The sequence below is a fragment of the Anas acuta genome, chromosome Z (assembly GCF_963932015.1).
Source record: "Anas acuta chromosome Z, bAnaAcu1.1, whole genome shotgun sequence".
NCBI lineage: Eukaryota > Metazoa > Chordata > Aves > Anseriformes > Anatidae > Anas > Anas acuta.
The window spans coordinates 20135841-20161084 of record NC_089017.1 but is presented as its reverse complement, the minus strand read 5'-3'; the positions used below and the strand labels follow the sequence as shown (position 1 = coordinate 20161084).

Below are 25244 nucleotides of genomic sequence, written 5' to 3'. Positions count from 1 at the left end.
CCTTAAAAGGCTGCTGTTGTTTTGAAAAGCATGTTTCATTTTCTCCAGGATCAGTAAAATGATCGTGCTCACAAAGTGGTCATAGAATCACTAGAACTGATTGTAAACAGAGAAACAGAAACCACTAGCATTCCAGGCTAGGATTTGAGAATGGACTCTGTGTGTTCCACATCTGCTGTGACTTATTCAATCCAGTAGCAAAGTGAGTATTTCAGAGCCAGAGAACATATATAATTTTTTTTAACATTATTCCAGACACTCAGTTTAAGGACATCTTCATAATGTATTAACAGCTTAAATGAAGAAACTGTCAAATAACAAGTTCCATTAGCCTGTTGTTAAAGTCACTAAGTAAATAAGATAACATTTAACTGAGCTCTTGCTTGAAATTGCATTCAGTGTGACATTAAAGTTGAGAATGTGCCTTCCACTTAGTAAAGCATATAACACGAATGCTACAATTACCTCCAAACACAGTTTCATGCATCCACAAACTCAGAGTTAAAGTAAAACTTCATGGAAAACTAAAGCACGAACACTCACAATCTGCCCATTCTACTACCCTAATAGTCTTGTATTCAAAATCCATTCAAATATTTGCATTCCTAGACTAAGTATAACTGATTTTAAAGCTTTAGACCTCTATTTCTCTCCTCAGAGACATAAAGAAATACATTCACAGCTTTGATTCATGCAGAATCTTTTGTGATATGATTTTTGCTATGTTTCTGTGCCCCTTCCAATGTTTATAAGAACTGCTCTCAAAAGAGTTTGGGATAAGCCGACTTTGGAAGTTAAGAACAGTTTGGGGACTATTTATCAGTCAATGAATTCAACTGCAATGTCAAAAACACATTGGTCAAGCAAGAGCAGCAGTCCACTTGCTGTATCATGAACAGGACCCTTGCTAAACCAGGACCTCTGCTAAAGGATTAATAATGTATCCAAAATAGATCTCAGATTTGTGAGTGAAGATGCCTACCTAAATCCTTCCACGTTTAAAATACGTGTTTCAGAACACTAGAAAAGATCTATTTGGAGTCTCAGTGTGAAATCAAACTAATTCTCAAACTGCTCAGAAAGTCAATCAGATGAATGGTAAGTTTCAAATCGACCTCTGTCAGACAGATTAGCAGACCTAAACCAACCATACTTGCTAGTAATCTAATGCTGGCAGAACTATCCATCTACTCCACAAACGGAGGTCCTTGAATTACAGATTAAAGCTCGACATAAAGAATTGCCAGTGGTATAAAAAAGGCACAATCCAACATGGTAAAAATATCTGAGAAATGAAAAGCATAACCAACATAACCTGCAGCCTGGCTGGAGAAAAGACATAAAAGGTGCAAAGCCAAGGTTTTCACAGAAATCTCCAGGTACAAACTATATTAGAGTGAGCTATAACTATTCTCTCATTAGCCAAAGGCAGTTGAGGAGTCAAAGAATAAAAGGACCAGATCATCCACCCCACAAAACAATGGATTCCTTTCAAATACCAACCAAAGAAGCATACTCCCCCTTCTTGGGTTATCTGACTTTTTAACTAGTTGTATAATAAAGGTTCATGCTGCTGTGAGGGGACTAACATAACCTAATAACAATCTTCTCATGAGATGCTCTGATGGAATGTTAAAGTAAGGGGGTATTTCAAGTGCGTAAGCATTACTATCTAGTGACATTTTGTGTCCCCTCAAGCACAAAAAAGATCTGCATGAGTCTGGCAGCTCCTGAAAGCATGGGCCCTTCAGGAGATACCAAACAACTGAAGATTAGACAGGGCATCCTATGGCATTAGATCAACACCAGACCCTTACATAAATGAAACACATACTGGTTTCTGCGAAACTTGAAAGGCTTCAGATACTTCCTCTTCAGCAAGATAAAGTTACTGAGGCCAATTGTTAAACTCTTTTCCTACTTAAAAACACCTGTTGAATCTTTTATCATTATATTGAAGGAGAACATCTAAGTTTATAGCACCTAACAAACTTCTGCTGACACTCATGTGTCCTTAGTCCTTAGAAAGGAATGGACTGGGGATTACAAAACAGGTGAGAAAAACTGGATCACAGTACCAAGATAAAGTTTAGAGCTATGGTTATGAACTGTCAATGGACAGAAAGCAGAAGGAGACTTCACTGCCACCAGACCAGAACAGCATGCTTTGTTTGGTCCATAACTACATGTATTTTCAGCTTTAAGAAACAAAGTTGCTTTAAAAGGAATGAGACAATTTCAGAAACTTAATTTCTGTCTTTACTACAAACAGAATCTAAAAAGATTCCAGTAATGAAGTAGTGGTCCAGGAGATGACCTTTATTTATCCTATCAATAAAGTATTCATAAGGAGGCTTCCTGATGAAATACAGAGTGATTGGACTGGACGATATATGTCTGTTACACCCTTTTAAATTAAGCTCAAATAGACTGAACGCTTCCTATCCAAAAGTCAGCAAACACATAATGCACTGTTTAGGTAGCATGACATAGAAGTAGTAATATGTAGAATATATTATTTATATAAAATATTCATATAAAGTTATCATACTACCCAAACACTGCATCTATTACTCCATGAGGGACACCTGTTGCTACTATACAAATTATAGAAGTGTATACATATTTTCATTTAGGTGAAGTATTATGGAATGAACAAAAAAGTTCACAAGGTCATCATTAAATTACTCTGACATGTTTGACACTTTAATTTTTACTTCAATTACAACCACAGTCTGTTCATTACCATTGGGACAGGTCAAAGAAAACCTGAGTTTTCAGTTGGATATGTATAACTATGCAGATTTGAAACTACTAAAACAGACTTAGACACTACAGCACTCGTTCCTGAGGAACATTTTCATTTTACAACTCTATTCAAACAAGTGTGTTGGAATTATACTGGAAGTGTAACCGATTAGTACATTTGTATGAAGGACAATACATAATTCCAATAAATTACAATGGAAACTGATACTTCAGTTTGTATTATTTAGAGAAAAGGTATCATATTCTAGCCAAACAAGATTTCATGCTTCCTTGCACAGAATACCTGGATTTTTAAAGTTTGCTTATTTGAAGAGACAAATATGGTTTCAGCTAACAGATACTGAAGTGACTATTAATGGTTGTTGTGACAAACGGAACAAATATTTGGGTCACATTAGGAATTATATTTTCTGATTCTAACCCTCACTCTATAAACTTCATACTGGGCTAATACAGTCAGATGATGCTGAAAACCAACCTACTTTTCATATGCAAGCATCTGCCAGGGAATAAGAATCCCCAAAAAAGGGTTTACACTGTACGTGCCATTGACATTTCTTATCAGATTTTCCATAAAACAATGACCAATACAGTCTCAATGATCTTTTAAGATCTTTACCAACAGGTACCAGAAAGAGGCAGATGGAGAACCTTAAGCTAAAAATGAAGGACAAAATAGGCAAAAGTAGTTATCAAAGAAGAAAACTTTTCCTTTATTTTCTTGCCTTCATTGTGTTCATACCTGTAGGTATTCTTTCCTGTTTCCAGGGTACTGACCAAAGCACTGAATTCATGAAAGAAGTAACGTGCTCAGAAATAATGTGAATGTTTTCTTACGTACTTATGTGCCTTCCGGATGCCACATATTCATAAATTTTGTTCTGGGCACCTACCCATGTGATGTTCTTTGTCTAGGATATTAGGTGACCTTTTCATTGATATATCAAGGTTTTCTCAGGACATACAGAAAAGTTGCAAAATACGCTTTCTTAGCTTTCTCTTTGCAAAAATAAAACTTTGTTTAATTTTTCTTCTATATGAAAAAGACCTGTTTGATTGCCAAGAGGAAATTGTAGTCTTCTGAGACTGCACATTTCTCACTGTATATAATGTCAGGTACAATTCTTGATTGGTTATGACACATCTCTAAATGACCATAAGGAACAATAAGTACTTTATCCAAAAGTTCAAATTATCTTGGATCAACCATTTCTTTGAGAGTGTATTCACAAGTTTGTTTGTTTATGGTTGGAAAAATGCCAGACAAGAAGAAACTGTGATAACTTAGTTCTGAACCTGAACAGCAGCAACACCTGTTTTTCCATCAGAACAAATATGCCACTAATTTTTTATGTGTGAATATCACTGAAACAAATCAACAGATGTTTTAAGATGTTTTCAGCTCAATTTTCAGCTCAATATTTTTCTTTCATCTTTTACTTTTTTATTCTTCAGGACCCAGGCTGTTTTCCATGATCAATGGTTTTAGCTATACACATTGAAAAAGTTGCTATTTTTCTCCTAAAAGTCTTCATTTTCTAAGGTCGTTTTCTTTAGGCTGTATTCCCATTCTGTACCACCCATAAGTGATGTCAATCTCAACTTTTAAGCATTTGAATTGATCAATGCTTCAATAATTTAATAAGTATTTATAATCCCAAAAATGTAAACTTGCAACATGCTTTTCATAACTTGTCGTTTATAAGTAACTTCACTAATTGAAGTCCATTTTCTTCCTCCAATCTTAGTGGAACACCAAGGAAGATTATTTCCGTAACCTGTAATTGCCCAAAATGAAGCTGAGCAGCTTTTAGAGTATGATTTTTTTGTTGTTGTTGTTGATGTTTTATTTCTTTCTTTCCCTCTCCCCTCAAGAGGCTAGAGCTACATTTCGTTGTCTACAATGACTGTCAAAATTTCTGACCAACTCCATTGTTTTTAGAAAAAAGCCTCCAAAATGGCACACACATTCAGCAGTGGAGAGTTGAATCAAGTCACTGCCTCCTGTAATCCTTGTCTCCCTGCTGAAACAGAGATGGCTGCTCAGTTTGAAAATTGTTTCCTGAACTGATAGATTGCAACTCAACAGTTTTGTGCAAACCATAGCTGCTTTGTTTTAAACGTCTTCGTATATTAAGCTGTAAGTAGCAATGCTTCAGGAGCTGTTTACAAACAACTCAGCAGTTCCAATAACTTCTGGGAAAGGTGTTGGGCAAAAAATTCAAGCTGGAATACATTTCAGTGTAATCTGGTATCAAATATGTCACTGCACAGAAAATGGCTGAAATTGTTCTGTCCAATTTTTTCTGGGCAGAATTTCTCATTCCACAATAAGTGTTTTGCTGTCATGTAATTTAATACATCTTAAAGCTGGATACTATTCATTTGAAAAAAAAAAAGGTTATTCATAAACATATAAATACTTCAAAACCAGCCTGTAAGTATTTTGAGACTAACAGAATAAAACAAAGATATCCTTCTTCACAGTACTCATGACCAGAACAAAAAATCCCAACCAACCAAGAAGCTAAAAATAGGAATATAAAACTAAGTATTCTCAGTTAATCAGTAACTCAATTAAGAGTCCTGCAATAGTTTCAAACATTTTGCTCAAAAATGGATTTTTCTGCCTAACTAGTAATTTTTCAGAATTTTTCTTTAGGGTTCTAAACACATACAAAATCAAAATGTTAAACAGTTACTTGTTGAAAATTAGCTTAACTTGAACAAAAGAAGCATATGTTTCTTAAAAAGTAAGGCAAATTTTAGTGAATAAAAATGCAAATATGCATTTTAGCAGTCTTGAATTTATTAATCTGATAGGTTTAATTTCCATTTTCCTGCATCAGCTTTATTTATAAAGTGTCGTGCCCTATAAATGTGCTGTTATTTTCTATAGTCAAGCACCCTCTTAACAAATCTTCTCATTAATATGTAAATTTAAAGTCAATCGGTCTTCTCCCTGACAGCGCTATGAATTCCTAGTGCACTGTATAATCGGCTTTGACTTGGCATCCACTATTTATCATCAAAGATGTCAGTTAGAAAAATTATGGAAAGTACACTGCAATTGATATGACTGCAATCTACTTTGTCAACACTTAATTGTTCCTCAAATCGTACATTTACATATAAACAGCCTAAATACTGATCCATAATGATGCAAATAAACTAAATTAAAAATCTCTTCTACTGCACAAGATGCCCTGTTGTATGATGTGTTCATTTAAGAACCTATTGACAAAGGCACGCATTTCAACTAGCCCCAGAAAAAAAAAAATCTGCTAATTTAATTGCTGAATAGGTAGACAAACTAAATTTTACACTGAAGCTCATGAAAGTGGAAACAAAGTATTATTAATACTATACCACTGATGAACAATTTTAGGTTGATACCAGCAGGACTGTTACATGAACCTTTTAAATTTGTATAGCAGAAGTCACAGCAGTAACTGTCATTCAGCTGGTCTCAATGAAAAATGTACATTATAGTGAGAAAGAAATCTAATACTATCAAGACCTCCAAGCTCAGTCCAAGACAGGTCATCCCCTTCTTTTCTTCCTTTATCCAATCACAGACTGAAGTTGGATGAAACCAATTGTGAAACTGTATCTTTAGGTAAAGTAAATTACTGATTTTGATTCTTCTTAAAAATTGAAGTTCAGAGGGTGAAGAATGCAAGTAGCTTTCTTACAACAAGCAACATACAATAAATATTCTGTCTCATTATATAAAAGGCTTTCCTTATTTTAAGCAATTTTATGGAAAGAAACATTCTTACAACATAATTTTAACCTGAAATGAAATCAAATGATGTAACTTTCTCTAGGTTCTGGGATCATTTTATATTCATTACACTTTGGTACACCAAACATCCTTTTATGTGACTGTACAAAGTCCATCTCCAACTACTATTGCAAAACACTATACAGATCAATGAACATGTACATCTTTAAATAAGAATTAGTTTCAAATTAGGTGGTAAAACTTAACAGCAGTAACACCCCAAGTCTGTATAATAAATACAAACAAACAGAGTTGTGGAGCAGTTTTATTATTTTTTTTCCAGAAGTATTCTTTTAATTTAAACCGTTACTTAGAATTAAAACCGTACTGAAACCAATGTCAATTGCATTAATTTCTTAAGCTCTTTGATTCTGTTGCTACAAGTGGTAGGATTTTTATTTGGTATATTATTTTTTCTAAATTTTAAGGATATACTTATAATTTATTACAAAATAAATATGTCACAATATTTACAGTACACATTTCAAGAACAAACATGTAAGTCTCCACATAGCCTCTGAGATTATTAAATTTCTTTGCTAAACTCTGCTATAGTTCAGTATGCTGTGGCACTGTGTATTCAAATTCACAATGAAAGTAGAATCTATCCAGTTTCGGGGCAGAATGGCAAACCTTTTTAATGCTGACTCACATAAAATTACCTACAGCACTGAAAGCCAAGTCCCTTCTGCTAATGGGGTACATTACAACAGGTGAGAGCCTACAAAAAGAATTTTCACACTATGAATGGTGGAAACCATGTATTAGTGAAGTCTTAAACAGTTAAGGCTTATTCATTTGATTTCCATTTTTGTTAAAGCCTGCATAAAAAACACATCTTAAAAACTAAGCGTAAACAAAATAGGAAATAATTCAGAACTCAAGCACACAATAATAATTAAAAGACTTGCAAACTTACCGTTTTCCATGGGCTTACGAACTGTGTACGTGCATATCGAGTTAACATGTGGATTATAACAACTTGGCCCCATTCTTCCACATCAACCAATAAGTTGCAGAGCTTTCTGTAGTTTTTGTGGATCAGATCTATTCTATCTGGACACACTTCCTCAAATGCCATCACAACGCTCCCAGCTACCAGCTAGAAAACAAAATATAAACCAGAAGGTCAGTGTTCCCTCTACAGCTCATCCACAAATCAGAATCAGAATTAATACTAGAAATTCTCAGCATTTTAAGATAAGTTGAATTTTAAATTGTTTCTATTCAAGGAAAACAAACATCAGTAACAAAAACCCCTAAGTCCAAAGAAATGGTATCTTATTTAGAATAGAATTGGGGTAAGTTTATTAGAGCAAACATTTACCGTTTCTATTAGACACATAAATCTTAGCTCTCAGCCCTGAAGACACAGTGCAATGTAAGCACATTTTTTTTTCTTCTTACAGTTATAGTTTCTAAATAAATTATCAGGGAACTTGCAATTAACTCAGAAATAACAGGACACAGCAACAAAGCATAATACAGCAATGTACCCGACAAGGTCTATTTGGATTCTCTTATCAACACTGGCATGATCAAACTAAAGATGAGCTGGGGTAAGTTTCCCAGCACTACTGGGATCTAAACTCCTCTCGTTATAACTATATTAACTGTAATATGAAATTTCATCTTTAGCATTTCATGAATACACTGTGCAAAAAAGGCACAAAAATTAGCAATACAATTCAGAGGATATATTAACACTTTTTCTCAAAGAGCACAAGCAGAATTTCTGCATGTTGTTCACCTTTTTTTCTTCTTTTACTAGTTCTGAAGTTACAGAAATGGATCATTTATGTCCTGTTATGACCTCATATCTTTTTGATCCCATAAGAAATTAATCTTTATATACACAGAGATCCTCCTACAGACTATGGTTATAAAATCAGCTTTGCTTTCATGAGAAAATGAAATACATTCCCAACATTCTAACACTTCGAGGCTTATTGAAACCTCCTGATGGGATTTTTTCTTCTAAATATAAAGAAAGAAACCTTTCTTGGAATAACTGTTTAAATTCTGGCAGCAAGTTACTATAACTGTGAGTAAATGAAAAAAGCTGACAATGCATAGTAAGGACATGTCATTGTGTGCCTAGAATTATTGTTCTAATGCTTTAATTAAGATTTGTTTCGTGTCAAAGTACATGTTAAGTCAAGTAACTAGAACGATGAGACTTTATATGAAGCAGCTGATATGTATGCAGTTAGCATGCATGCAGTATAGCCTTCTGGCAGCAAATTAATGTCATATTCTATCTGAGCACTGGGGATCTGCATTTCAACCTCTAAAATTTCCCCAATGACTTAAAGTAAGCAATTAAATAGGAGTGCAGTTTATTGAAATGGTACTTTTTGAGAAATATTAAATACAATGATATTCATATGCTACATTTTTCTCCCTGTATTTGGCTGACATTTGGTTTATTAGTATGCGCCCAACATTACAATTGAAAGAAAACAGCTCAGAATATAGTCTTGCTATTATGCTAAACAAGTTTCAGGCTCTGTGGGGATTTTATGAATTACCAATAAGAATAAACGTGAAGTTGCATTTATTGTCTTCAGCCCCATCCACATACTTATACCTGCAGGCCTCAACAAGCATACAATTCATTCCAGGGTGTAAAATTTGATTATTTCATACAGCTAAATAAGATACATACAACACCTAAAATAATTTCCTAATTTTTGCTCTACCACAAAAACAATAGGTCGTTGTTGTTGATTTACTACACTTTCTTCTTAACAGCTTGCTGCATTACGCTGTTCTGTCATTAAAAACTGCTGACAGTTTATGTTTATGTGTGGTTCCAAAGCTCAGCAGAATACAATGGTCAGCTCCATGCAAACCACTATCAGTCCTGAGTTACGTTCAGTTAGGCCAGATGAGCAAGGCAAAGGGAGGAAAGAGTCATACGTTAAAACATGCTTTCCTGCAAGTGATTTCATTACAATGCACAACCATAAAGTTAAGACCAAGTTGCAGAAGACAGTGTGAAGGCTGTGAAGTTTTAGAAGAAACAGATGACACTTGAGACCACAGACTTTTTTTGTCACTATCCCATTGACTTTATTGTGGATATTCTATACCTCCACACTACAGCATAGTAGTGTCTCTTGACAGGTTTGAAATATAAGAGGAGAAAAGGAGGCAGAGAAGAAAGGAGAGAGATGCATGCATGCATACACACACAGATTTATGACTATAAAAATAGTTGCAGACTAGTATTTAAACCATTTAGGTTCATAGGTGAAGGACAATACAGATGGTGGTGTCTGACTGCAGTTCTGGCATGGATACATTTGCCTATTAACTGCTGCTAGTACTGTACAAGCATTATGTTGTATTTCCCTTTTGTTTAGATAATACTTTGAAAGCTGACAGAAAATAATTCATTTAACAGTAATTTTGACTTTTTAAAACTGAGCACATATTCATAGAATGGGTATCTAAAACAGATTCCTAAATCAATTTAAACCAAGCTGCTTTACTAAAAGACTGAGCATATATACATTCTCTCTCAAAAAAAAGTGAACATTCCATACCTGGTGGTTGCTGACCACCAGCCAGATCTTCAGAACTACAGACTTGTTAGTCCCTTTGGAATTCACAAGATAGAAGAAAGTTTTAAAATTTATTCTGGGGCATAGAGGTGACACAGAACTAATCTGTGTCTTCCTTCTGCAAAAGAGTGGGAGCAGGGGCAGTGAAGAGAATGCTCTGAGTCATCTCATCTGAACAGCACAGTATTTTAAAAAGTTACTGTGATCAAAACACAACTTAATACAAAGAAATAGCCAACCATATTGAAGTACAGAAACTTTAAATAATTACTTATTTCAATTTGCGTTAGTAACTTTCTTAATTTTACAGTGAGAATGCTGACACTTGTGAACACTTGAAAATATTAACAAAAATTTGAACATAGGCTATGTATTACAAGGGGTGCACAAGATGAATAGTAATTTTATTCCTGTAACAAGTCCCTAGTTTTACAAGGTAATACAGGAATTGCCATATACCACATGACTTAAGATCATGCCTCTCCGCCCCCGCTGCAACATTCTAACATTCTCCAAAATCAAGCTTTTCATTTGGGAGGGAGGGGGGGGGATGTATAACAGTCTCAAAATGCATTGGTAACAAGGATTTATCTGAGATTTCCTAATGCCTTCTTAATACGAGACCATTTTCTACTTGATACTGTTCCCCCTATAGTACGATCCCACTATACATCTAAACATCAGATGAACAGCTAATAATGTTTGTTTATTAAATGCTCAACATTCCATAAAAATATTTAGAATTAAAACAAAATGATCCAATCAGAATATAAAACCAAAAAATATTGGTTTCCAAAAAACAGTCAGTTAATTTCCATCTTACTATGTCAATAGTAGCTTTTTGTGTAAGGAGAAAATATAAATCACTCCAACAAAACTAGCAATGAGCTCATCAAATTCAAATGCTGCTTTCCATTTATGTATTTTTTATATTAAAGCAATAAACATGGTTCATTTGTCTTCCACTGGTTGCCACATTTTTCTGTGCTGTTGCTATGAACTTCAGCCATTAGCTGTGCTCCAAGGTAAACTACATGAACCATCAACAAAAGTGACACCCAATCTATGGAGTTCATATTTTCTCCAGATTATCTATGCTAGTTGACAAGCTGGTAATGAAAAAAATCACACTAAGCAAATGGTTCCTCTAATAACAATAAATTTTCTATAAAATTATGAAGGGTACAAAACGTTTCCTTGCATCTATTTTGTCATGAATTCTAATTAACGCTGCGAAAACCTGAGAGTGCTGGGTCATCACAAGAAGTGCATCGAGGTTTGATTGATAATACAGTGCAAGTTGGCCTATGCTGCCAAGATTTCTCTCTCTTAAATTAATGGCCACCCCACCTGCCCTAATCATACAGCCCAAATGATATTCCCCTTCTTATTTCAATTTTCTGAAGGCAAGGAAACTGGAAAAGATCAGTCATTTATCTTCTAATAGTGGGATAATAGATCTATCACAATAAAACATCTGCACAAACTCAGTAATTTTTTTCCACAGAAGTGAAGCTTTTACCAACATTACATCAATAAGAAAGCAATGTCTTAGACATATAATGTTTTGTTTTTAAACCAAAACATTAACTTATTAACAGAAGCCTATTGTTGAATAGAAGAAAGCCCAGTGTTTTTTCCCCCTCATTATACCCAAAGAGACTGCTTTAGTTTAAAAGATCAAGATACTCATTGCAAAGCCATCACCAATTCCTAGGATCATTTTTTAATGTTAGAGGCCTCACTTCACACGAATCCATACTTCATCTAGTAACTACACAGTCTGTAAAAGAAACCTTACTCACACATCTGCATAAAGACTTTTTGTCCTCCAGACAGAATTCAAATTAGGTTATATCTGTTATATTTAGAAGTACATTTTTGCGCCAGAATAATGAATATTAATTTTAGAAGTAACTTAATGTGATGAGAAAATTCTCATTGAAGGGTAAAATATTATTTTAAAAGAGGCTAAAAAGTTAGCCTTTGGAAAAGAGTATAAATCTTATTAGCAATAAACAGATTCCATGTAGTAAATTTATTTACTCTCAGTCTTCACCTAAAACACATCTCTATCCCATTCAGTATTTCTTCACAACGGAAGCTTCTGGGGACACATTAGGACTGCATACTTTGGAATCAATGAGCTTCTGCAAGTCTTACCAATGTGTTTTGAAATTTCTCTCCAATATTCTTCTTTTTTAGAGGAGCTCTACGGTAGTACTGCACTCTGCATACTACCTCGTCGCAGAAAAAGTGCTGCAGGTACCAACAGCTATGAGATACTGCAAAACATATGTGGCTACATACCAACCCCATCCTCTGGATGTGGCTGAAAAACATGTTATCAGGCAGCACACACATATTTATATTTTCATACAACTATAATAAATGTTTACTGTCTTAAAGAGGCAATTATCCAACCAAAATCAGATCAAAGACAATGGAAACAAATTTGGACATTTTTAAGATGCCCATCATCGCTGCAACTACTTCCTAGCTAAAGGTCTACATTCTGCCTTTACTTTTCAGATGCACCTTTAGATACACAACTTTGGAATACGTGAATTTGGACTGAAGAACACACGTCGCAAATTCTTTTTGCCTGATTTTTTTTTTTAAATGGACATGACTCCTTCTCAATATTAACACTATTTTATTTTTTACTGCTGTAACTCAGGTATCATTAATGCATGTGTTTTTTATTGTTTGCAAAAATCAGAGCTATAAAATACACAAGCTAAAAACCCAATGCAGTTCTACAGTCCTTCACAGCATGCCAAAAGCAACTTAAGCAATAAATCCTACCTCCTAAATCCCAAACCCAGGATATCAGGCTTGTTAAGCAAATAAAATAAATAGGAAAAAAAAAGTTTACTCTAAAATATTCAATTATACCTTCACACACACATACATGTATATAATATACACACCTTCACACACATATATATTATATATATCTGACACACTGTATAACTTTCTGAAAAAAATCACTAGCATAAAAAAAGCATGGTCTTATCTTCATTTCGACAAAGTCACATCAGGTGCTCAGTTATCTAGAGTCACTAGAAAAATAAAAGCAGCAGACATTCATGCTATTTTATTTGCTTATCACAGTCTGGGCCAGTTTTTCTATAAGCAACAGTAAAAACAAAAATTAGTATATAATAAAATACTTCTAAATATCTGTTTAAAAAACAGACACTGGTAAAAAATCACAGAGTTTCTGATACACTGTAATTATGCTAAACAAGTCTCTGGCTATGTGGCAGATTGACCCTTCCCCCCAGCTTGGTGTCATCTGCAAACTTACTGAGGGTGCACTCAATTCCGTCATCCAAGTCATCAATAAAGATATTAAAGACGGTGGGCCCCAACACCGACCCCTGGGAAACTCCACCGGTCACCAGCTGGATTTCACTCCATTCACCATCACTCACTTGGCCCAGCCATCCAGCCAGTTTTTAACCCAGCAGAGTGTACCTGTCCAAGCCACAGGCTGCCAGTTTCTCCAAGAGAATACTGTGGGAGACCATGCAAAGGCCTTGCTGAAGTCTAGGCAGACTTCACAACAGCCTTTCCCTCATCCACCAGGCAGGTCACCTGGTCATAGGAGGAGATGAGGTTGGTCAGGCAGGGCTTGCCTTTCATGAACCCATGCTGACTGCACCTGATCCCCTAGTTGTCCCACATCTACATACATTGCTTGATTGCACTCAGGATGACCTGTTCCTTCTCCTTTCCTGGCACCAAGGTCAGGTTGACAGGCCTGTAGTTCCCCGGGTCCTCCTTATGACCCTTCTTATAGATGGGCATCACATTAGCAAGTCTCCAGTCATCTGGGACCTCTCTGGCTGACAAAGACCACGGATTGATGCTGGAAAGCAGCCCAGCAATCACATTCAGCTACTCCCTCAGATGGGATCCCTTGGGTGGATCCCATCTGGCCCTGACTTGTGACAGTCCAGCTGGAACAGCAGGTCTCTAACTGTTTCCACCTGGACTGTGGGGGGTTTCTTCTGTTCGGCATCCCAGATTTCCAGGTCGGGTGGCTGAGTACTCCAAGGACAAGCAGTCTGACTAGTAAAGACAGATGTAAAGAAGGCATTAAGAACCCCAGCCTTTTCCTTATCCTTAGTAGCCATGTTCCCCCCTGCATCCAGCAGAGAATGGAGATTCTCCTTGGCTCTCCTCTTACCATTAATATATTTGTAAAAACACTTTTTGTTATCCTTAACCATAGCGGCCAGGTTGAGCTTGTGCTGGCATTTAGCCTTCCTGATTTTCTCTCTGCATATGCTGGCAACTTCCTTGATCTCTCCCCGAGTTACCTGTTCATTCCAGGGTGTAAAATTTGATTATTTCATACAGCTAAATAAGATACATACAACACCTAAAATAATTTCCTAATTTTTGCTCTATCACAAAAACAATAGGTCGTTGCTGTTGATTTACTACACTTTCTTCTTAACAGCTTGCTGCATTAAGCTGTTCTGTCATTAAAAACTGCTGACAGTTTATGTTTATGTGTGGTTCCAAAGCTCAGCAGAATACAATGGTCAGCTCCATGCAAACCACTATCAGTCCTGAGTTGTGTTCAGTTAGGCCAGATGAGCTGGGGAGGAGAAGGCAAAGGGAGGAAAGAGTCATGTTAGAATCCACCTGCAGCACAGCAAGTTTGCCAGGATGCAAAACTCCACACAGTAATTAGAAAGAAATCTTAATGGCTCAAGAGTGGTCTATCCCCACATGCCCAAAGACGAACCGGTGTGGAAGAAGACCGGCCTGGCTGAAGAGAGAATTGTGGCTTGAGCTTGGAGAAAAACGAGGATTTATAATCTCTGGAAAAGAGGGCAGGCCACTCAGGACGGCTATAAGGATGTTGTGAGGCTGTGCAGGGACAAAATTAGAAAGGACAAAGCTCATTTGGAGCTCAATCTGGCTACTGCCATTAAAGACAACAAAAAGTATTTTTACAAATACATCAACACAAAAAGGAGGACTAAGGAGAATCTCCAGCCTTTACTGGATGCAGGGGAAAACTTGATGAATGGTTCATGGAGCATGTGTCAGGGAAGCTCATACAGCAGATTATCTTGAGTGTCATCACGCAGCACTTGCAGGGCAAGCAGGCAATCAGGCCCTGTCAGCATGGGTTTATGAAAGGCAGGTCCTGCCTGACGAACCTGATCTCCTTCTATGACAAAGTGACATGCTGGGTGGATGAGGGAAAGGCTGTGGATGTGGTCTACCTTGACTTCAGCAAGGCTTTTGACACCCTTCCCCACAACATTCTCCTCAAGAAACTGGCTGCTCATAGCTTGGACTGGTGCACGCTTCGTTGGGTTAGAAACTGGCTGGATAGCCGGGCCCAAAGAGTCGTGGTGAATGGAGACAAATCCAGTTGGAGGCCAGTCACTAGTGGCATTCCCCAGGGCTTGGTGCTGGGGCCGGTCCTCTTTAATATCTTCATCAATGATCTGGACGAGGGCATTGAGTGCACCCTCAGTAAGTTTGCAGATGACACCAAGTTAGGTGCATGCGCTGATCTGCTCGAGGGCAGGAAGGCTCTGCAGGAGGATCTGGATAGGCTGCACCAATGGGCTGAGGTCAACTGCATGAAGTTCAACAAGGCCAAGTGCCGGGTCCTGCAGCTGGGGCACAACAACCCCAAGCTGAGCTACAGGCTGGGAGATGAGTGGTTGGAAAGCTGCCTGGCAGAGAAGGACCTGGAAGTATTGGTTGGTAGCCAGCTGAATATGAGCCAGCAGTGTGCTCAGGTGGCCAAGAAGGCCAACAGCATCCTGGCTTGTATCAGAAACAGTGTGGCCAGCAGGGAGAGGGTAGTGATTGTCCCCCTGTACTCGGCTCTGGTGAGGCCACATCTCGAGTACAGTGTTCAGTTTTGGGCCCCTCGCTACAAGAAGGGCATCAAGGTGCTTAAGGCAACGAAGCTGGTGAGGAGTCTGGAGAACAAGTCTTATGAGGAGCAGCTGAGGGAGATGGGATTGTTCAGCCTGGAGAAGAGGAGGCTCAGGGGCGACCTTATTTCTCTCTAGCGGTACCTTAAAGGAGGCTGTAGCAAGGTGGGGGTTGCTCTGTTCTCCCATGTGCCTGGCAACAGGACGAGGGGGAATGGTCTAAAGTTGCGCCAGGGGTGTATTAGGTTGGATATTAGGAAGAATTTCTTTACCGAAAGGGTTGTGAGGTATTGGAATGGGCTGCCCAGGGAAGTGGTGGAGTCACCATCCCTGGAGGTCTTTAAAAGATGTTTAGATGTAGATGTAGAGCTTAGTGATATGTTTAGATATAGAGCTTAGTGATAATGGTTTAGTGGAGGATGTGTTGGTGTTAGGTCAGAGGTTGGACTCGATGATCTTGAGGTTTCTTCCAACCTAGACAATTCTGTGATTGTGTAATTCATTTAGCCATCATATGGTAATTATGGTTAACTTGGTACTTTTTGTAGTTTAGATTAACTGAGTTTGGCTTTTAACTGAATGTTGGCGTTAAATCATTTAAAAAGCAGAATGATGTTTCATTTGTCACTAGAAATTTTAATGACGTGTTGGGGTAAGCATCTCTCTCATTTAGTGTTTTGCTTACTTCAGCTTATATTAAAACTTACTACTGATTGAGACCTAACAAATGAACACATGTTGTAGTGTCTGATAAAACAGTTTAATTTTACTGTAGTAAAATTCCTTTCTAGACAGTTTCTTGCTATTTAAAACAGTTTCTGTGCACTTGCATTGCAGGAATCCAAAGACTAGCATGAAGTAAACACATGGTTTGAGTTCCACATTACTACCCTTCAAAGTTCAAGCCAACTCACTATTAAACAGGCAATGGAAGCTGAAAAAAAGAATAAAAAGAAAAATAGCATTCATCAAGCAGATGGATTTCATATGGCTATAGTGAAATGCTGTTGTTCTACAGCTCAGCCCATTTCTAGAATTCCTGTGAAGACAAACCTGGTATTTTTCTTCATGAAAGTTTTTAGAAACTTTAGCGTGCAGCCTTTGCTTATTTTTCTGTGTAGGACACTTTTTTTTTTCTTGCACATAAAGTATAGGAAATGTAGTTTTCCTTACAAAACACAAAAAGGTGTTGATTCAAATTTATATAAACATCAAAGAAGAGCTTAAATAAGGCATAGTAGCCTAAGTAAGAAAGACTAAGTATCCTATGTAAGCTCGTGTAATCTACATATGAATACCTGCACATAGGGACCACCACCTGGACTGGAGTGCATCCTCAACAAATTTGCTGATGACTCTAAACTGTGAAGTGCTGTTGACTCCCTGGAGGGATGAGAAGACTTACAGAGGGATTGAGATAGACTGGAGTATTGGGCTATCATCAACAGCATTCCTATCAGTGTTTGGGAGATATTTGGACAATACTCTCAGTAATAAGCCCTGTTTTTTGTTTAGCCCTGAAGAGGTCAGACAGCTGGACTAGATCTTTGAGTGTCCCTTCCAACTGAACTATTCTATTCCATTCTATCTGTACAATGGCTGCATCTTTTCTACTCTAAAAAGCTAGACGTAGCTTAAAATCGCAAAACTGTTTCCTGCACTGAGTGTATTGCTATGTTCTCTAACTGGAGGCAAAAGATGAGAGCTTATTCAGACCAGTTATCTGGTAACAAAACACTTACTCATTTTATGCTTTTTGTTAACAAATTCGGAGGCTTCCTGGGAACATTCAGTGGAACAGGACCTAAAATGACTACTAAAACTGGAGCTTTACTGTGCAAGATTGGTCTTCCGAAAGACAAACTATCAAGCAAGTAAACAGAGACAGATCCATTTTATAGCACAATATGCTGTGGAGCCTGGGATGAAGCATTGTATATTACAATGCAGTTTTGATTCAAAGCCCCAAAAAGAGATTTGTATTGTTCCATTTCAGAATTCTTCTTAGTCCTTCTTTAACAAGTAAAATTTCTGAAGCTGAAATGTCTCAGCCCAAAATCAGGCCTTGCTAAGGAACAGACCAATAGGAATAGAGGCAGAAAAACACTTCAGCAGGTTAACTGTATTATGTTTCCAGTGCTTTTCTGAAAAGGTCTAGAAGACCAAGATCTAGACCATCATTATTATGTTCTTGAATGTGCTGGGGTAAAAAATAGCTTAACTATAGCTATTGTTTCAGCTGCTATTCTCATACACTATGTCCATTATTCATTGCCACAAAGGCATCAGAATAATGGCATATACTACGCAATGAGAATTAACTTCCTCTGTAAGCATCTCCAAGTGCCACAATTAACTCACTGGGAAAAAGAAGATCCTAACCAACCCTGTATTTTTTTCCTCTAACATTTTGAAAATATAAATGCATAAAGGACTACTTGTTGGATAACTTGCCTTCTACCTTAAGGAATAAGGACTAGGGAACAGAGTGAAAATTCAAGGATTTCATTTTCCTGCCATGAGCAATAAAAAGAAACAAAGATGGCTCCTCTGTCCTTTATGCCTCCACAGGTATAAAGAATCTAATCTCACATTCACAGATTGCATGCACACCAAGAGCATGAACCACAAAAACAAAATACACGAAGAACCACTGGGGGGGCAACTCCACAGAAGCACAAAGGCCTCTGACAAATGAGTACAGGTCAAGTGCGGATGCAGTCAGGAGAACTAACTAACTGATTTACTGTCTGCTGAGCCATTAAGCTCTGACACTTTCCTTCAGCAACCCTTCAGTGGAAGTTGTGAGATGCCTATTAGAGATTGACACCATTTACGTCCTGGACATCTGGACTGTACTAGAATAACAGACAATATATTCCCGTACATTTCATTAGTAATAGATGAAAATGTTAGATGTAAATAGTAAAATTAAAGTTAAAACAAAGAACAGCAAGCAAGCAGCTAATAGTAGCTGAAGCAACACACTCTCTGGTACCTAGGAATACTTGCCTTTAGTCAAAAAATATGACATTTGCTACATTACTCATTTGAGCAAAAATAAGAGAAATGTTTTATTTTACGTCTCTATCTTATATTTGAAGTTCATCTTCTGACTCATCGCTCAATTACCTGACTTAAACTTGTGAAAATTTATTGTAGTGGTTACAGAAAGAAGTATTAGAAATGTGGACACCTGACCTCACAATATGAGACATCTAGGAGTTCATATAGAAGACTTATACATGTATGTATTATAGGGCAGGCAAAATATAAAAGCGGTGTTAAATCTACAGAAATTATAACAGGACACCAGTTTTACTTAACAGGTGAGAAGAGGAAATATTTGCAAGAACAACTAGTGTTCATCAAATATTATTGTGTAACAGCTGCACACACTACAAGGCAGATGAACTTCAACAGGTATACTATGCATTACACAGAATCAATGTATTTTTAAAATATCACAAGCAAATAGAAATGATCTAGCTAACATCTCAATGAAGAAGTGTTTATACAGAGACACTTATATGCTTATCTGTGTCATTACCTAACTTTCATTTTCAAAATCAAGTTTAAAAAAGCATACACAAAAAACACACTAACCAAACAGGTGAAGAATACCTATGATGCAAGCAAAATTACCTGTCTTACAGGTGGAGATAATCAGTATTAAATACACAGTATCCTGCATATACGTACAATGATGCTTATATTTTGAAGCATATTGTTGTGGTTTAACCCAGCAGGCAGCTAAGTACCGCACAGATGTTCAATCACTTCCCCCTGCCCAACAGTGGGATGGGGGAGAGAATCAAAAAAAGTAGAAACTCACAGGCTGAGATAACAACAGCTTAACAGGACAGAAAGCAAAGGAAAATAATAATAATGATAATAGGAGAATATACAAAGCAACTGATGCACAATGAAATTCATCACAATCCGCTGACTGATGCCCACACAGGCCTTGAGAAGCAGAATCCCCACTCCAGCCAAACCCCCAATTTGGCTGAACATGATTCCACATAGTATGGGATATCCCTTGGTCAGACTGGATCAGCTGTCTTGGCTGTGTTCCCCTCTCAGTTCCTTGTGTACCCCCAGTAAGGGCTGGCAGGCCAGCATGAGAAGCTGAAAAGTCCTTGAGTTGGTGTAAGCTCTGCTCAGCAACAGCTAAAGTATTGGTGTGTTGTTAACACTTTTCTCATTCAAAATCCAGAACACCATACCAGCTATGAAGAAAATCAACCCTATCCCACCCAAAACCAGGATACATAAAAACACATTAAGACTTAAAGAAGTAGAAACCATGGGCTATCATTCAACAGTATGTAATACAATTCTTTAAATACATATATTTTAAATTAAGTGTATATATATATATACATATACACACACACACACACTTAAATGGAGGGAGAGAGGGAGGGAGTATTTATGTAATAGCAACATTTGGCTCTTACCGTACTTCTATCCTTCAAAAGCTTTTCTATCACTTCAATTAACATTTCCTTTTGCTCTGGATCAAGACTAGAAGGAAAATGAAAGCTTTTTACATATTTGGTCAGAGATATCAAAATTTTTTAAAGTTTAGGTTTGTTGTCCTCAGACACAAGCTAGGAACCAGAAGTGTTAAAGAAACTACTTCCAGAAAAATCAAGTATTCCAAAGACATGATTTTAAAATACCTTGACTGAGAGGAGTTCAGTATGGAATATAAATAGAATTGAAAAAATATAAAGATTACAGAACACATCTAGGTAGTATAACAAAGATAACAATCTTAATTATATTAAGAAATATTAAGAGAGACCAACACATTAGGGAGAACTTGACAGCTTCAAATGTTAAATCACAACATTGGTGCTTCTGCAGAAGGGACCATAAGCATGAAAGAATTCGGTAGTAAATGAACATCATGCCAAGCAGAATGATACCTTTACTACATGATTAATAACATAAAGCTTCAAGCAAGACACTTTGTTAACTTGATCAATTTGAGTCAGAAGTGTGGGAATTCAAGAAGTTTTAGAATTGTAGTCAAGGGTATATGTACCAAGCTGGTGTGTAATATAAAGAAAAATAGGCTGCTTCAAGTCCTATATAGTAAAGCTGGAGGTAAAACAGCAGTAACAACAATAAAAAAAGGCTTTTTATTAACCTTTTGCATATTCAGCAAGCAGAGAAAAGTTTGCTAGACACATCATTCATTGCCAGACTTGCTTCCTAACAGCTGGTAGGCAAGTACTAACTTTTCTTTCCAGTTTCTTCTTCATCATGGATCCATACAACATCGAAGAACTCAAAGCCAAGACAGAAGACAATACAAAGACACAGTAGACTCAAAGAGCCATATGGACATAGAGTTCTGTAACTTTGAGAACTCATTTCAATATGGATGCAATCACAATTAAGCAAGGAAGCGTTTGGTCATCATTGTACACTTCAGTTTCAACTCTGACTGATGAATTGCCCTAAAGCACAGTACATCCTTTACAGTACAGAATCACAAATGAGTATCTAGCTGCATACTAGTTCACTACAGCTGTAATATCTAGCAATACCAGAGCATGCTAAATGGAGAACTAAACTTTGTTAGAAGCCCCTATGGTCAGCATATGTAAAACAACAGCATTGTTCTATCCCTGTTTTTACAGACACCTTGTGTTGCAAGTTCTATTTTTGTTTAAACAAACAAACAAATAAATAAAATTAATGGATCTTAGGCCAAGGTCCAAAACCTTCAGATGAAAAGCCCACTCTTTCTAATAGGCCTTATTTCAAATCTTTAAAGTTGGCACGAGGAAGAGGGAGGTGAATAATTTAGTAATAAGACATTTTGAAAAAAAAAATTTTGTACATCATCAAGACAATTTCTAAGAAGGGTTTTGATGATGGAATTCCCATTTCTCTACCTCCTCTCTCTGAAGTTTTAGATAAGGAAAAGAAAAGGCTAAAGAGCTCAGAGTGATGTGTTCCCATTATGGCATCTATTAGTAATAGCACAGTATGTCTTAATACTAGCGATGGAACTTTTAAGAAGTCCTTTTCCAAATCTTGCTGTGAGTAACTTCAAGTACACAGTTTTCTATTGACAGACAGAAGACACCAATAGCTTTGAAGTGCACTTTAAATAAGCAAGAGGTCTGACATTTTCAATGATAAAATTACTCCAATGTAGCTAGCAATGTTGATCGCTTTGGGCACAAATGTTGCTGTTCATACTATGCCTGAAATCTCCTCTGTTTGGATATGTGAGGCTCCTGCTGCTAAGATTGATTGAACCACTAATGAAGAAGCTCTTCTAGGTCAGGCATACATCCAAACACCATGATACTAAATGCAAGGAAGATTGGAGTATCGAGCCCGCATCCAGAAGTCTGTAACACTAAGTGAGCTACAGGACTATGGAAGAGATTGAGAAGTTATGGAAACCAAAAAGTAAATGAAGCATACAGGCACTATTAGAATAAACTGCTAGCGCTTCTTGCTTAAATGCTCTCAGAAGATGGAGTACTTAGATGTAGGACAGTACATAAACTGTTGACTGATCTTCAAAGCAAAAATCTATGCCCTGCAAAATTCTGATTCTGACCAACTTCAGAGTCTTCTGAAATGACTTGCTTATAAAAAAAAAAAAAAAAAAACAGGCCAAAAGACAGCCTTGACACCAGGGAATGATCTACACTACTGAACAATGGAGGTACCAGTCATGATCCCTCTTGATACATCTGCTGACACTGCCAGTGAAAGACCCTTATTTGAAGGCAAACCAACTCTATCTGCCTACAGAAAAATTAATTTGATGGTCTCTTCACCAGTTCTGAGAATTGCTCCTTCTTCACATAATCCAGAAAATTATACTCTCTCCCTTTGTTCTGTGGTAAACCAGGTCTATGAGCTCTGACAAATGTACTAGTGTATTTTTAAAACGTGATGGTAAAGTTGGCATGCTTTCTATAAACAGCTCTCAAATCCTTCTACCACAGACAAAACTGCTATTTACTACTCTATTCACAAGTGACAATGAAGTTTACTGTAGTCCAGGTAGGGTGGACTGTAAAGCTACAGCAGTTTGAAACCTCACATCATGATGCCTAGGACATTTATGTGAAGTAAAAACTTCTGTGAAGGCCTTCTACAAGCCCTCTAAACCATTAAAGGTACTTTTAGGGAATATTATTTTCATTTGCAAATGAAAGCAGGCAGGGATTAATTACTGTGATATGCATGTCCATTTTACTGCCAGTCAGGAAGTCACGGAACCTAGAAGAGCGTGAAGCCAGTTTTTTCAAATCGTGCTGCAAGGGATAAGCTTTTTATGGTATTTGCAAGAATGATTTCAAGATCTTGCTGAATAAGACTGTACCCACCTCTTTTTGAGAGCTCTTCCATAAGAATTTCAGAAGAGGGAAGAGGAAGATTTGGAAGAGGTGGATATGCACAGATAAAAATTCTACTAGGTAGTATTAATTCGTCATCTACACTACAAACTACAGTGAATCCCTTTAAGATGAAAGATAGGGATGCTAAACAGAAATCTTAGATTCTGAGAAGACACATCAAAATATCTACTTAAAGTGATGACAGTAACTGGCATATTAGAAAGCAAAAGATGTGTGTACCCATTTCTTTCTAAATCTTTTCATACTTACCCTGTTATTCTAGCGAGCATAAATACAGTTCAGGGGTGCATTATTGTATCAAGGTTTAACCAATTCAACAAATGACATTTTTCATTTCTGAAACTTACAATACATTTGAGTTTGCTATACATGTATCAAAGCACTACAGTTATTAACCAACACACCTTGATCTTAAAAGAGTATTACAAGAATATGCCATGGAAAACAAGGAAGGAAAGAAAACAATGTAATGCTTAGCCCATGGTAAAAAAAAAAAAAAAGCAAATTCAAAAAGAACAGAATTGTATTTTCAAATTTTTATGAAGATATTTTAAACAGATAGCAATTAAGAAAATTATCACAGTATGCAGTCTTTCAAAAGAGCAGCAGACAGTAATTATGCTGTTGGCCAACAGTTAAAATCAAGAATCCGGAAATGTTTGCTGTAGTAACTTGGGAAAAAATCCAAAGGTGCCTGAACTCCAGTCAAATCAGTTGAGTGACTGAATGTCTATGTACATTTTGTACTTTTTAATAAACATGTCTGAGGCACACACAACCCCCACAATAGTCTTACTAAAGAGTCCACAATGATCTTTAAAATCATGTTTCAGTATTTTTCAGAATGACTCACCTGTACAGTTTTTGGATTGCATGGGCTGCATTCTTCCTCACATAAGGTGATAAATCAGAAGAGGCTTCCTTAATAGCAAGCATCATAATAGGAACAATAATTGGCACACGGATACTAGAGAGAACTCTCAAAGCACTTGCACGGATTAGCTGATTAGGATCCTAAAAAAATGGCAGAGAAGGGAAGAAATAAAATAAGACAGTGCAGAAAGACATCATCAAATCCTCTGAGGCATTTATACTAGTGAGGGCACATTAATCCACCTATATCTAGTAGATCAATCAGACTTGCAATTTAAGGACAAACTAATAAGTAAATGTGCTAAACTTCACGCAGTAAGTTTTCAACAACAATAATAACAAAAGACAGAAAACATTAATATAGTAAACACCTAGAAATCTGGCAAAGGAAAACTGTAATTCATTTTTCATAAACCAATGTTTTATTTAATGATCAGTGATCTGAAACTGCAATCCAAGTGGAATAGAGGTATTCTCAAAAAATTAACTAGATTAGTTTTATTATTAAATATAAAAATTAGCAAACTGAAATGTGGTTCTTAGTTGTAACAATCCCACTCAAGTTCTTCCTAACTGCATATCCGCTTCTGTTCTTTACTGCAAGATATAATCTGAAGCCAGTAATGAAATCCATTTCTTTTTTAAGAATGTGAAATTTTAAAGTTTAAAGTCTGTATTATCTGTATTTTGAAGAACAGTTATGTAAGTCTAGTCCATTCACCATGGGCTTTGCATGCATCAAGAATAGCTGTGTAAGACGAGTATGGGGAATAAATACAACAAAAAAATCAACCTCCTCTTATAAGATCTGGCCAAATTTAAGGGCAGAGACTTAAAAGACCTTTCTAAATCTCTAGAGTCACACTTCAAAGGCAATCTATTTTTTTTGCTCTCAAATCCCATACCACATTTTAATATG

At 36.7% G+C, this 25244-nt stretch overlaps 1 protein-coding gene across 3 annotated transcripts in view; it reads right to left on the bottom strand.

Annotated features, from left to right (window-relative positions):
- Window positions 1-25244, bottom strand: part of AP3B1 (adaptor related protein complex 3 subunit beta 1) — a 159681-nt gene that overhangs the window by 112082 nt on the left and 22355 nt on the right. For all 3 annotated transcript variants that reach the window (XM_068666205.1, XM_068666203.1, XM_068666204.1), the window contains exons 5-7: window positions 24306-24466; window positions 20510-20576; window positions 7476-7658 (exon numbers count right to left, since the gene is read on the bottom strand). In XM_068666205.1, coding sequence (XP_068522306.1) covers window positions 7476-7658; window positions 20510-20576; window positions 24306-24466 — 411 coding nt within the window. The remainder of the gene's footprint in view (window positions 1-7475; window positions 7659-20509; window positions 20577-24305; window positions 24467-25244) is intronic.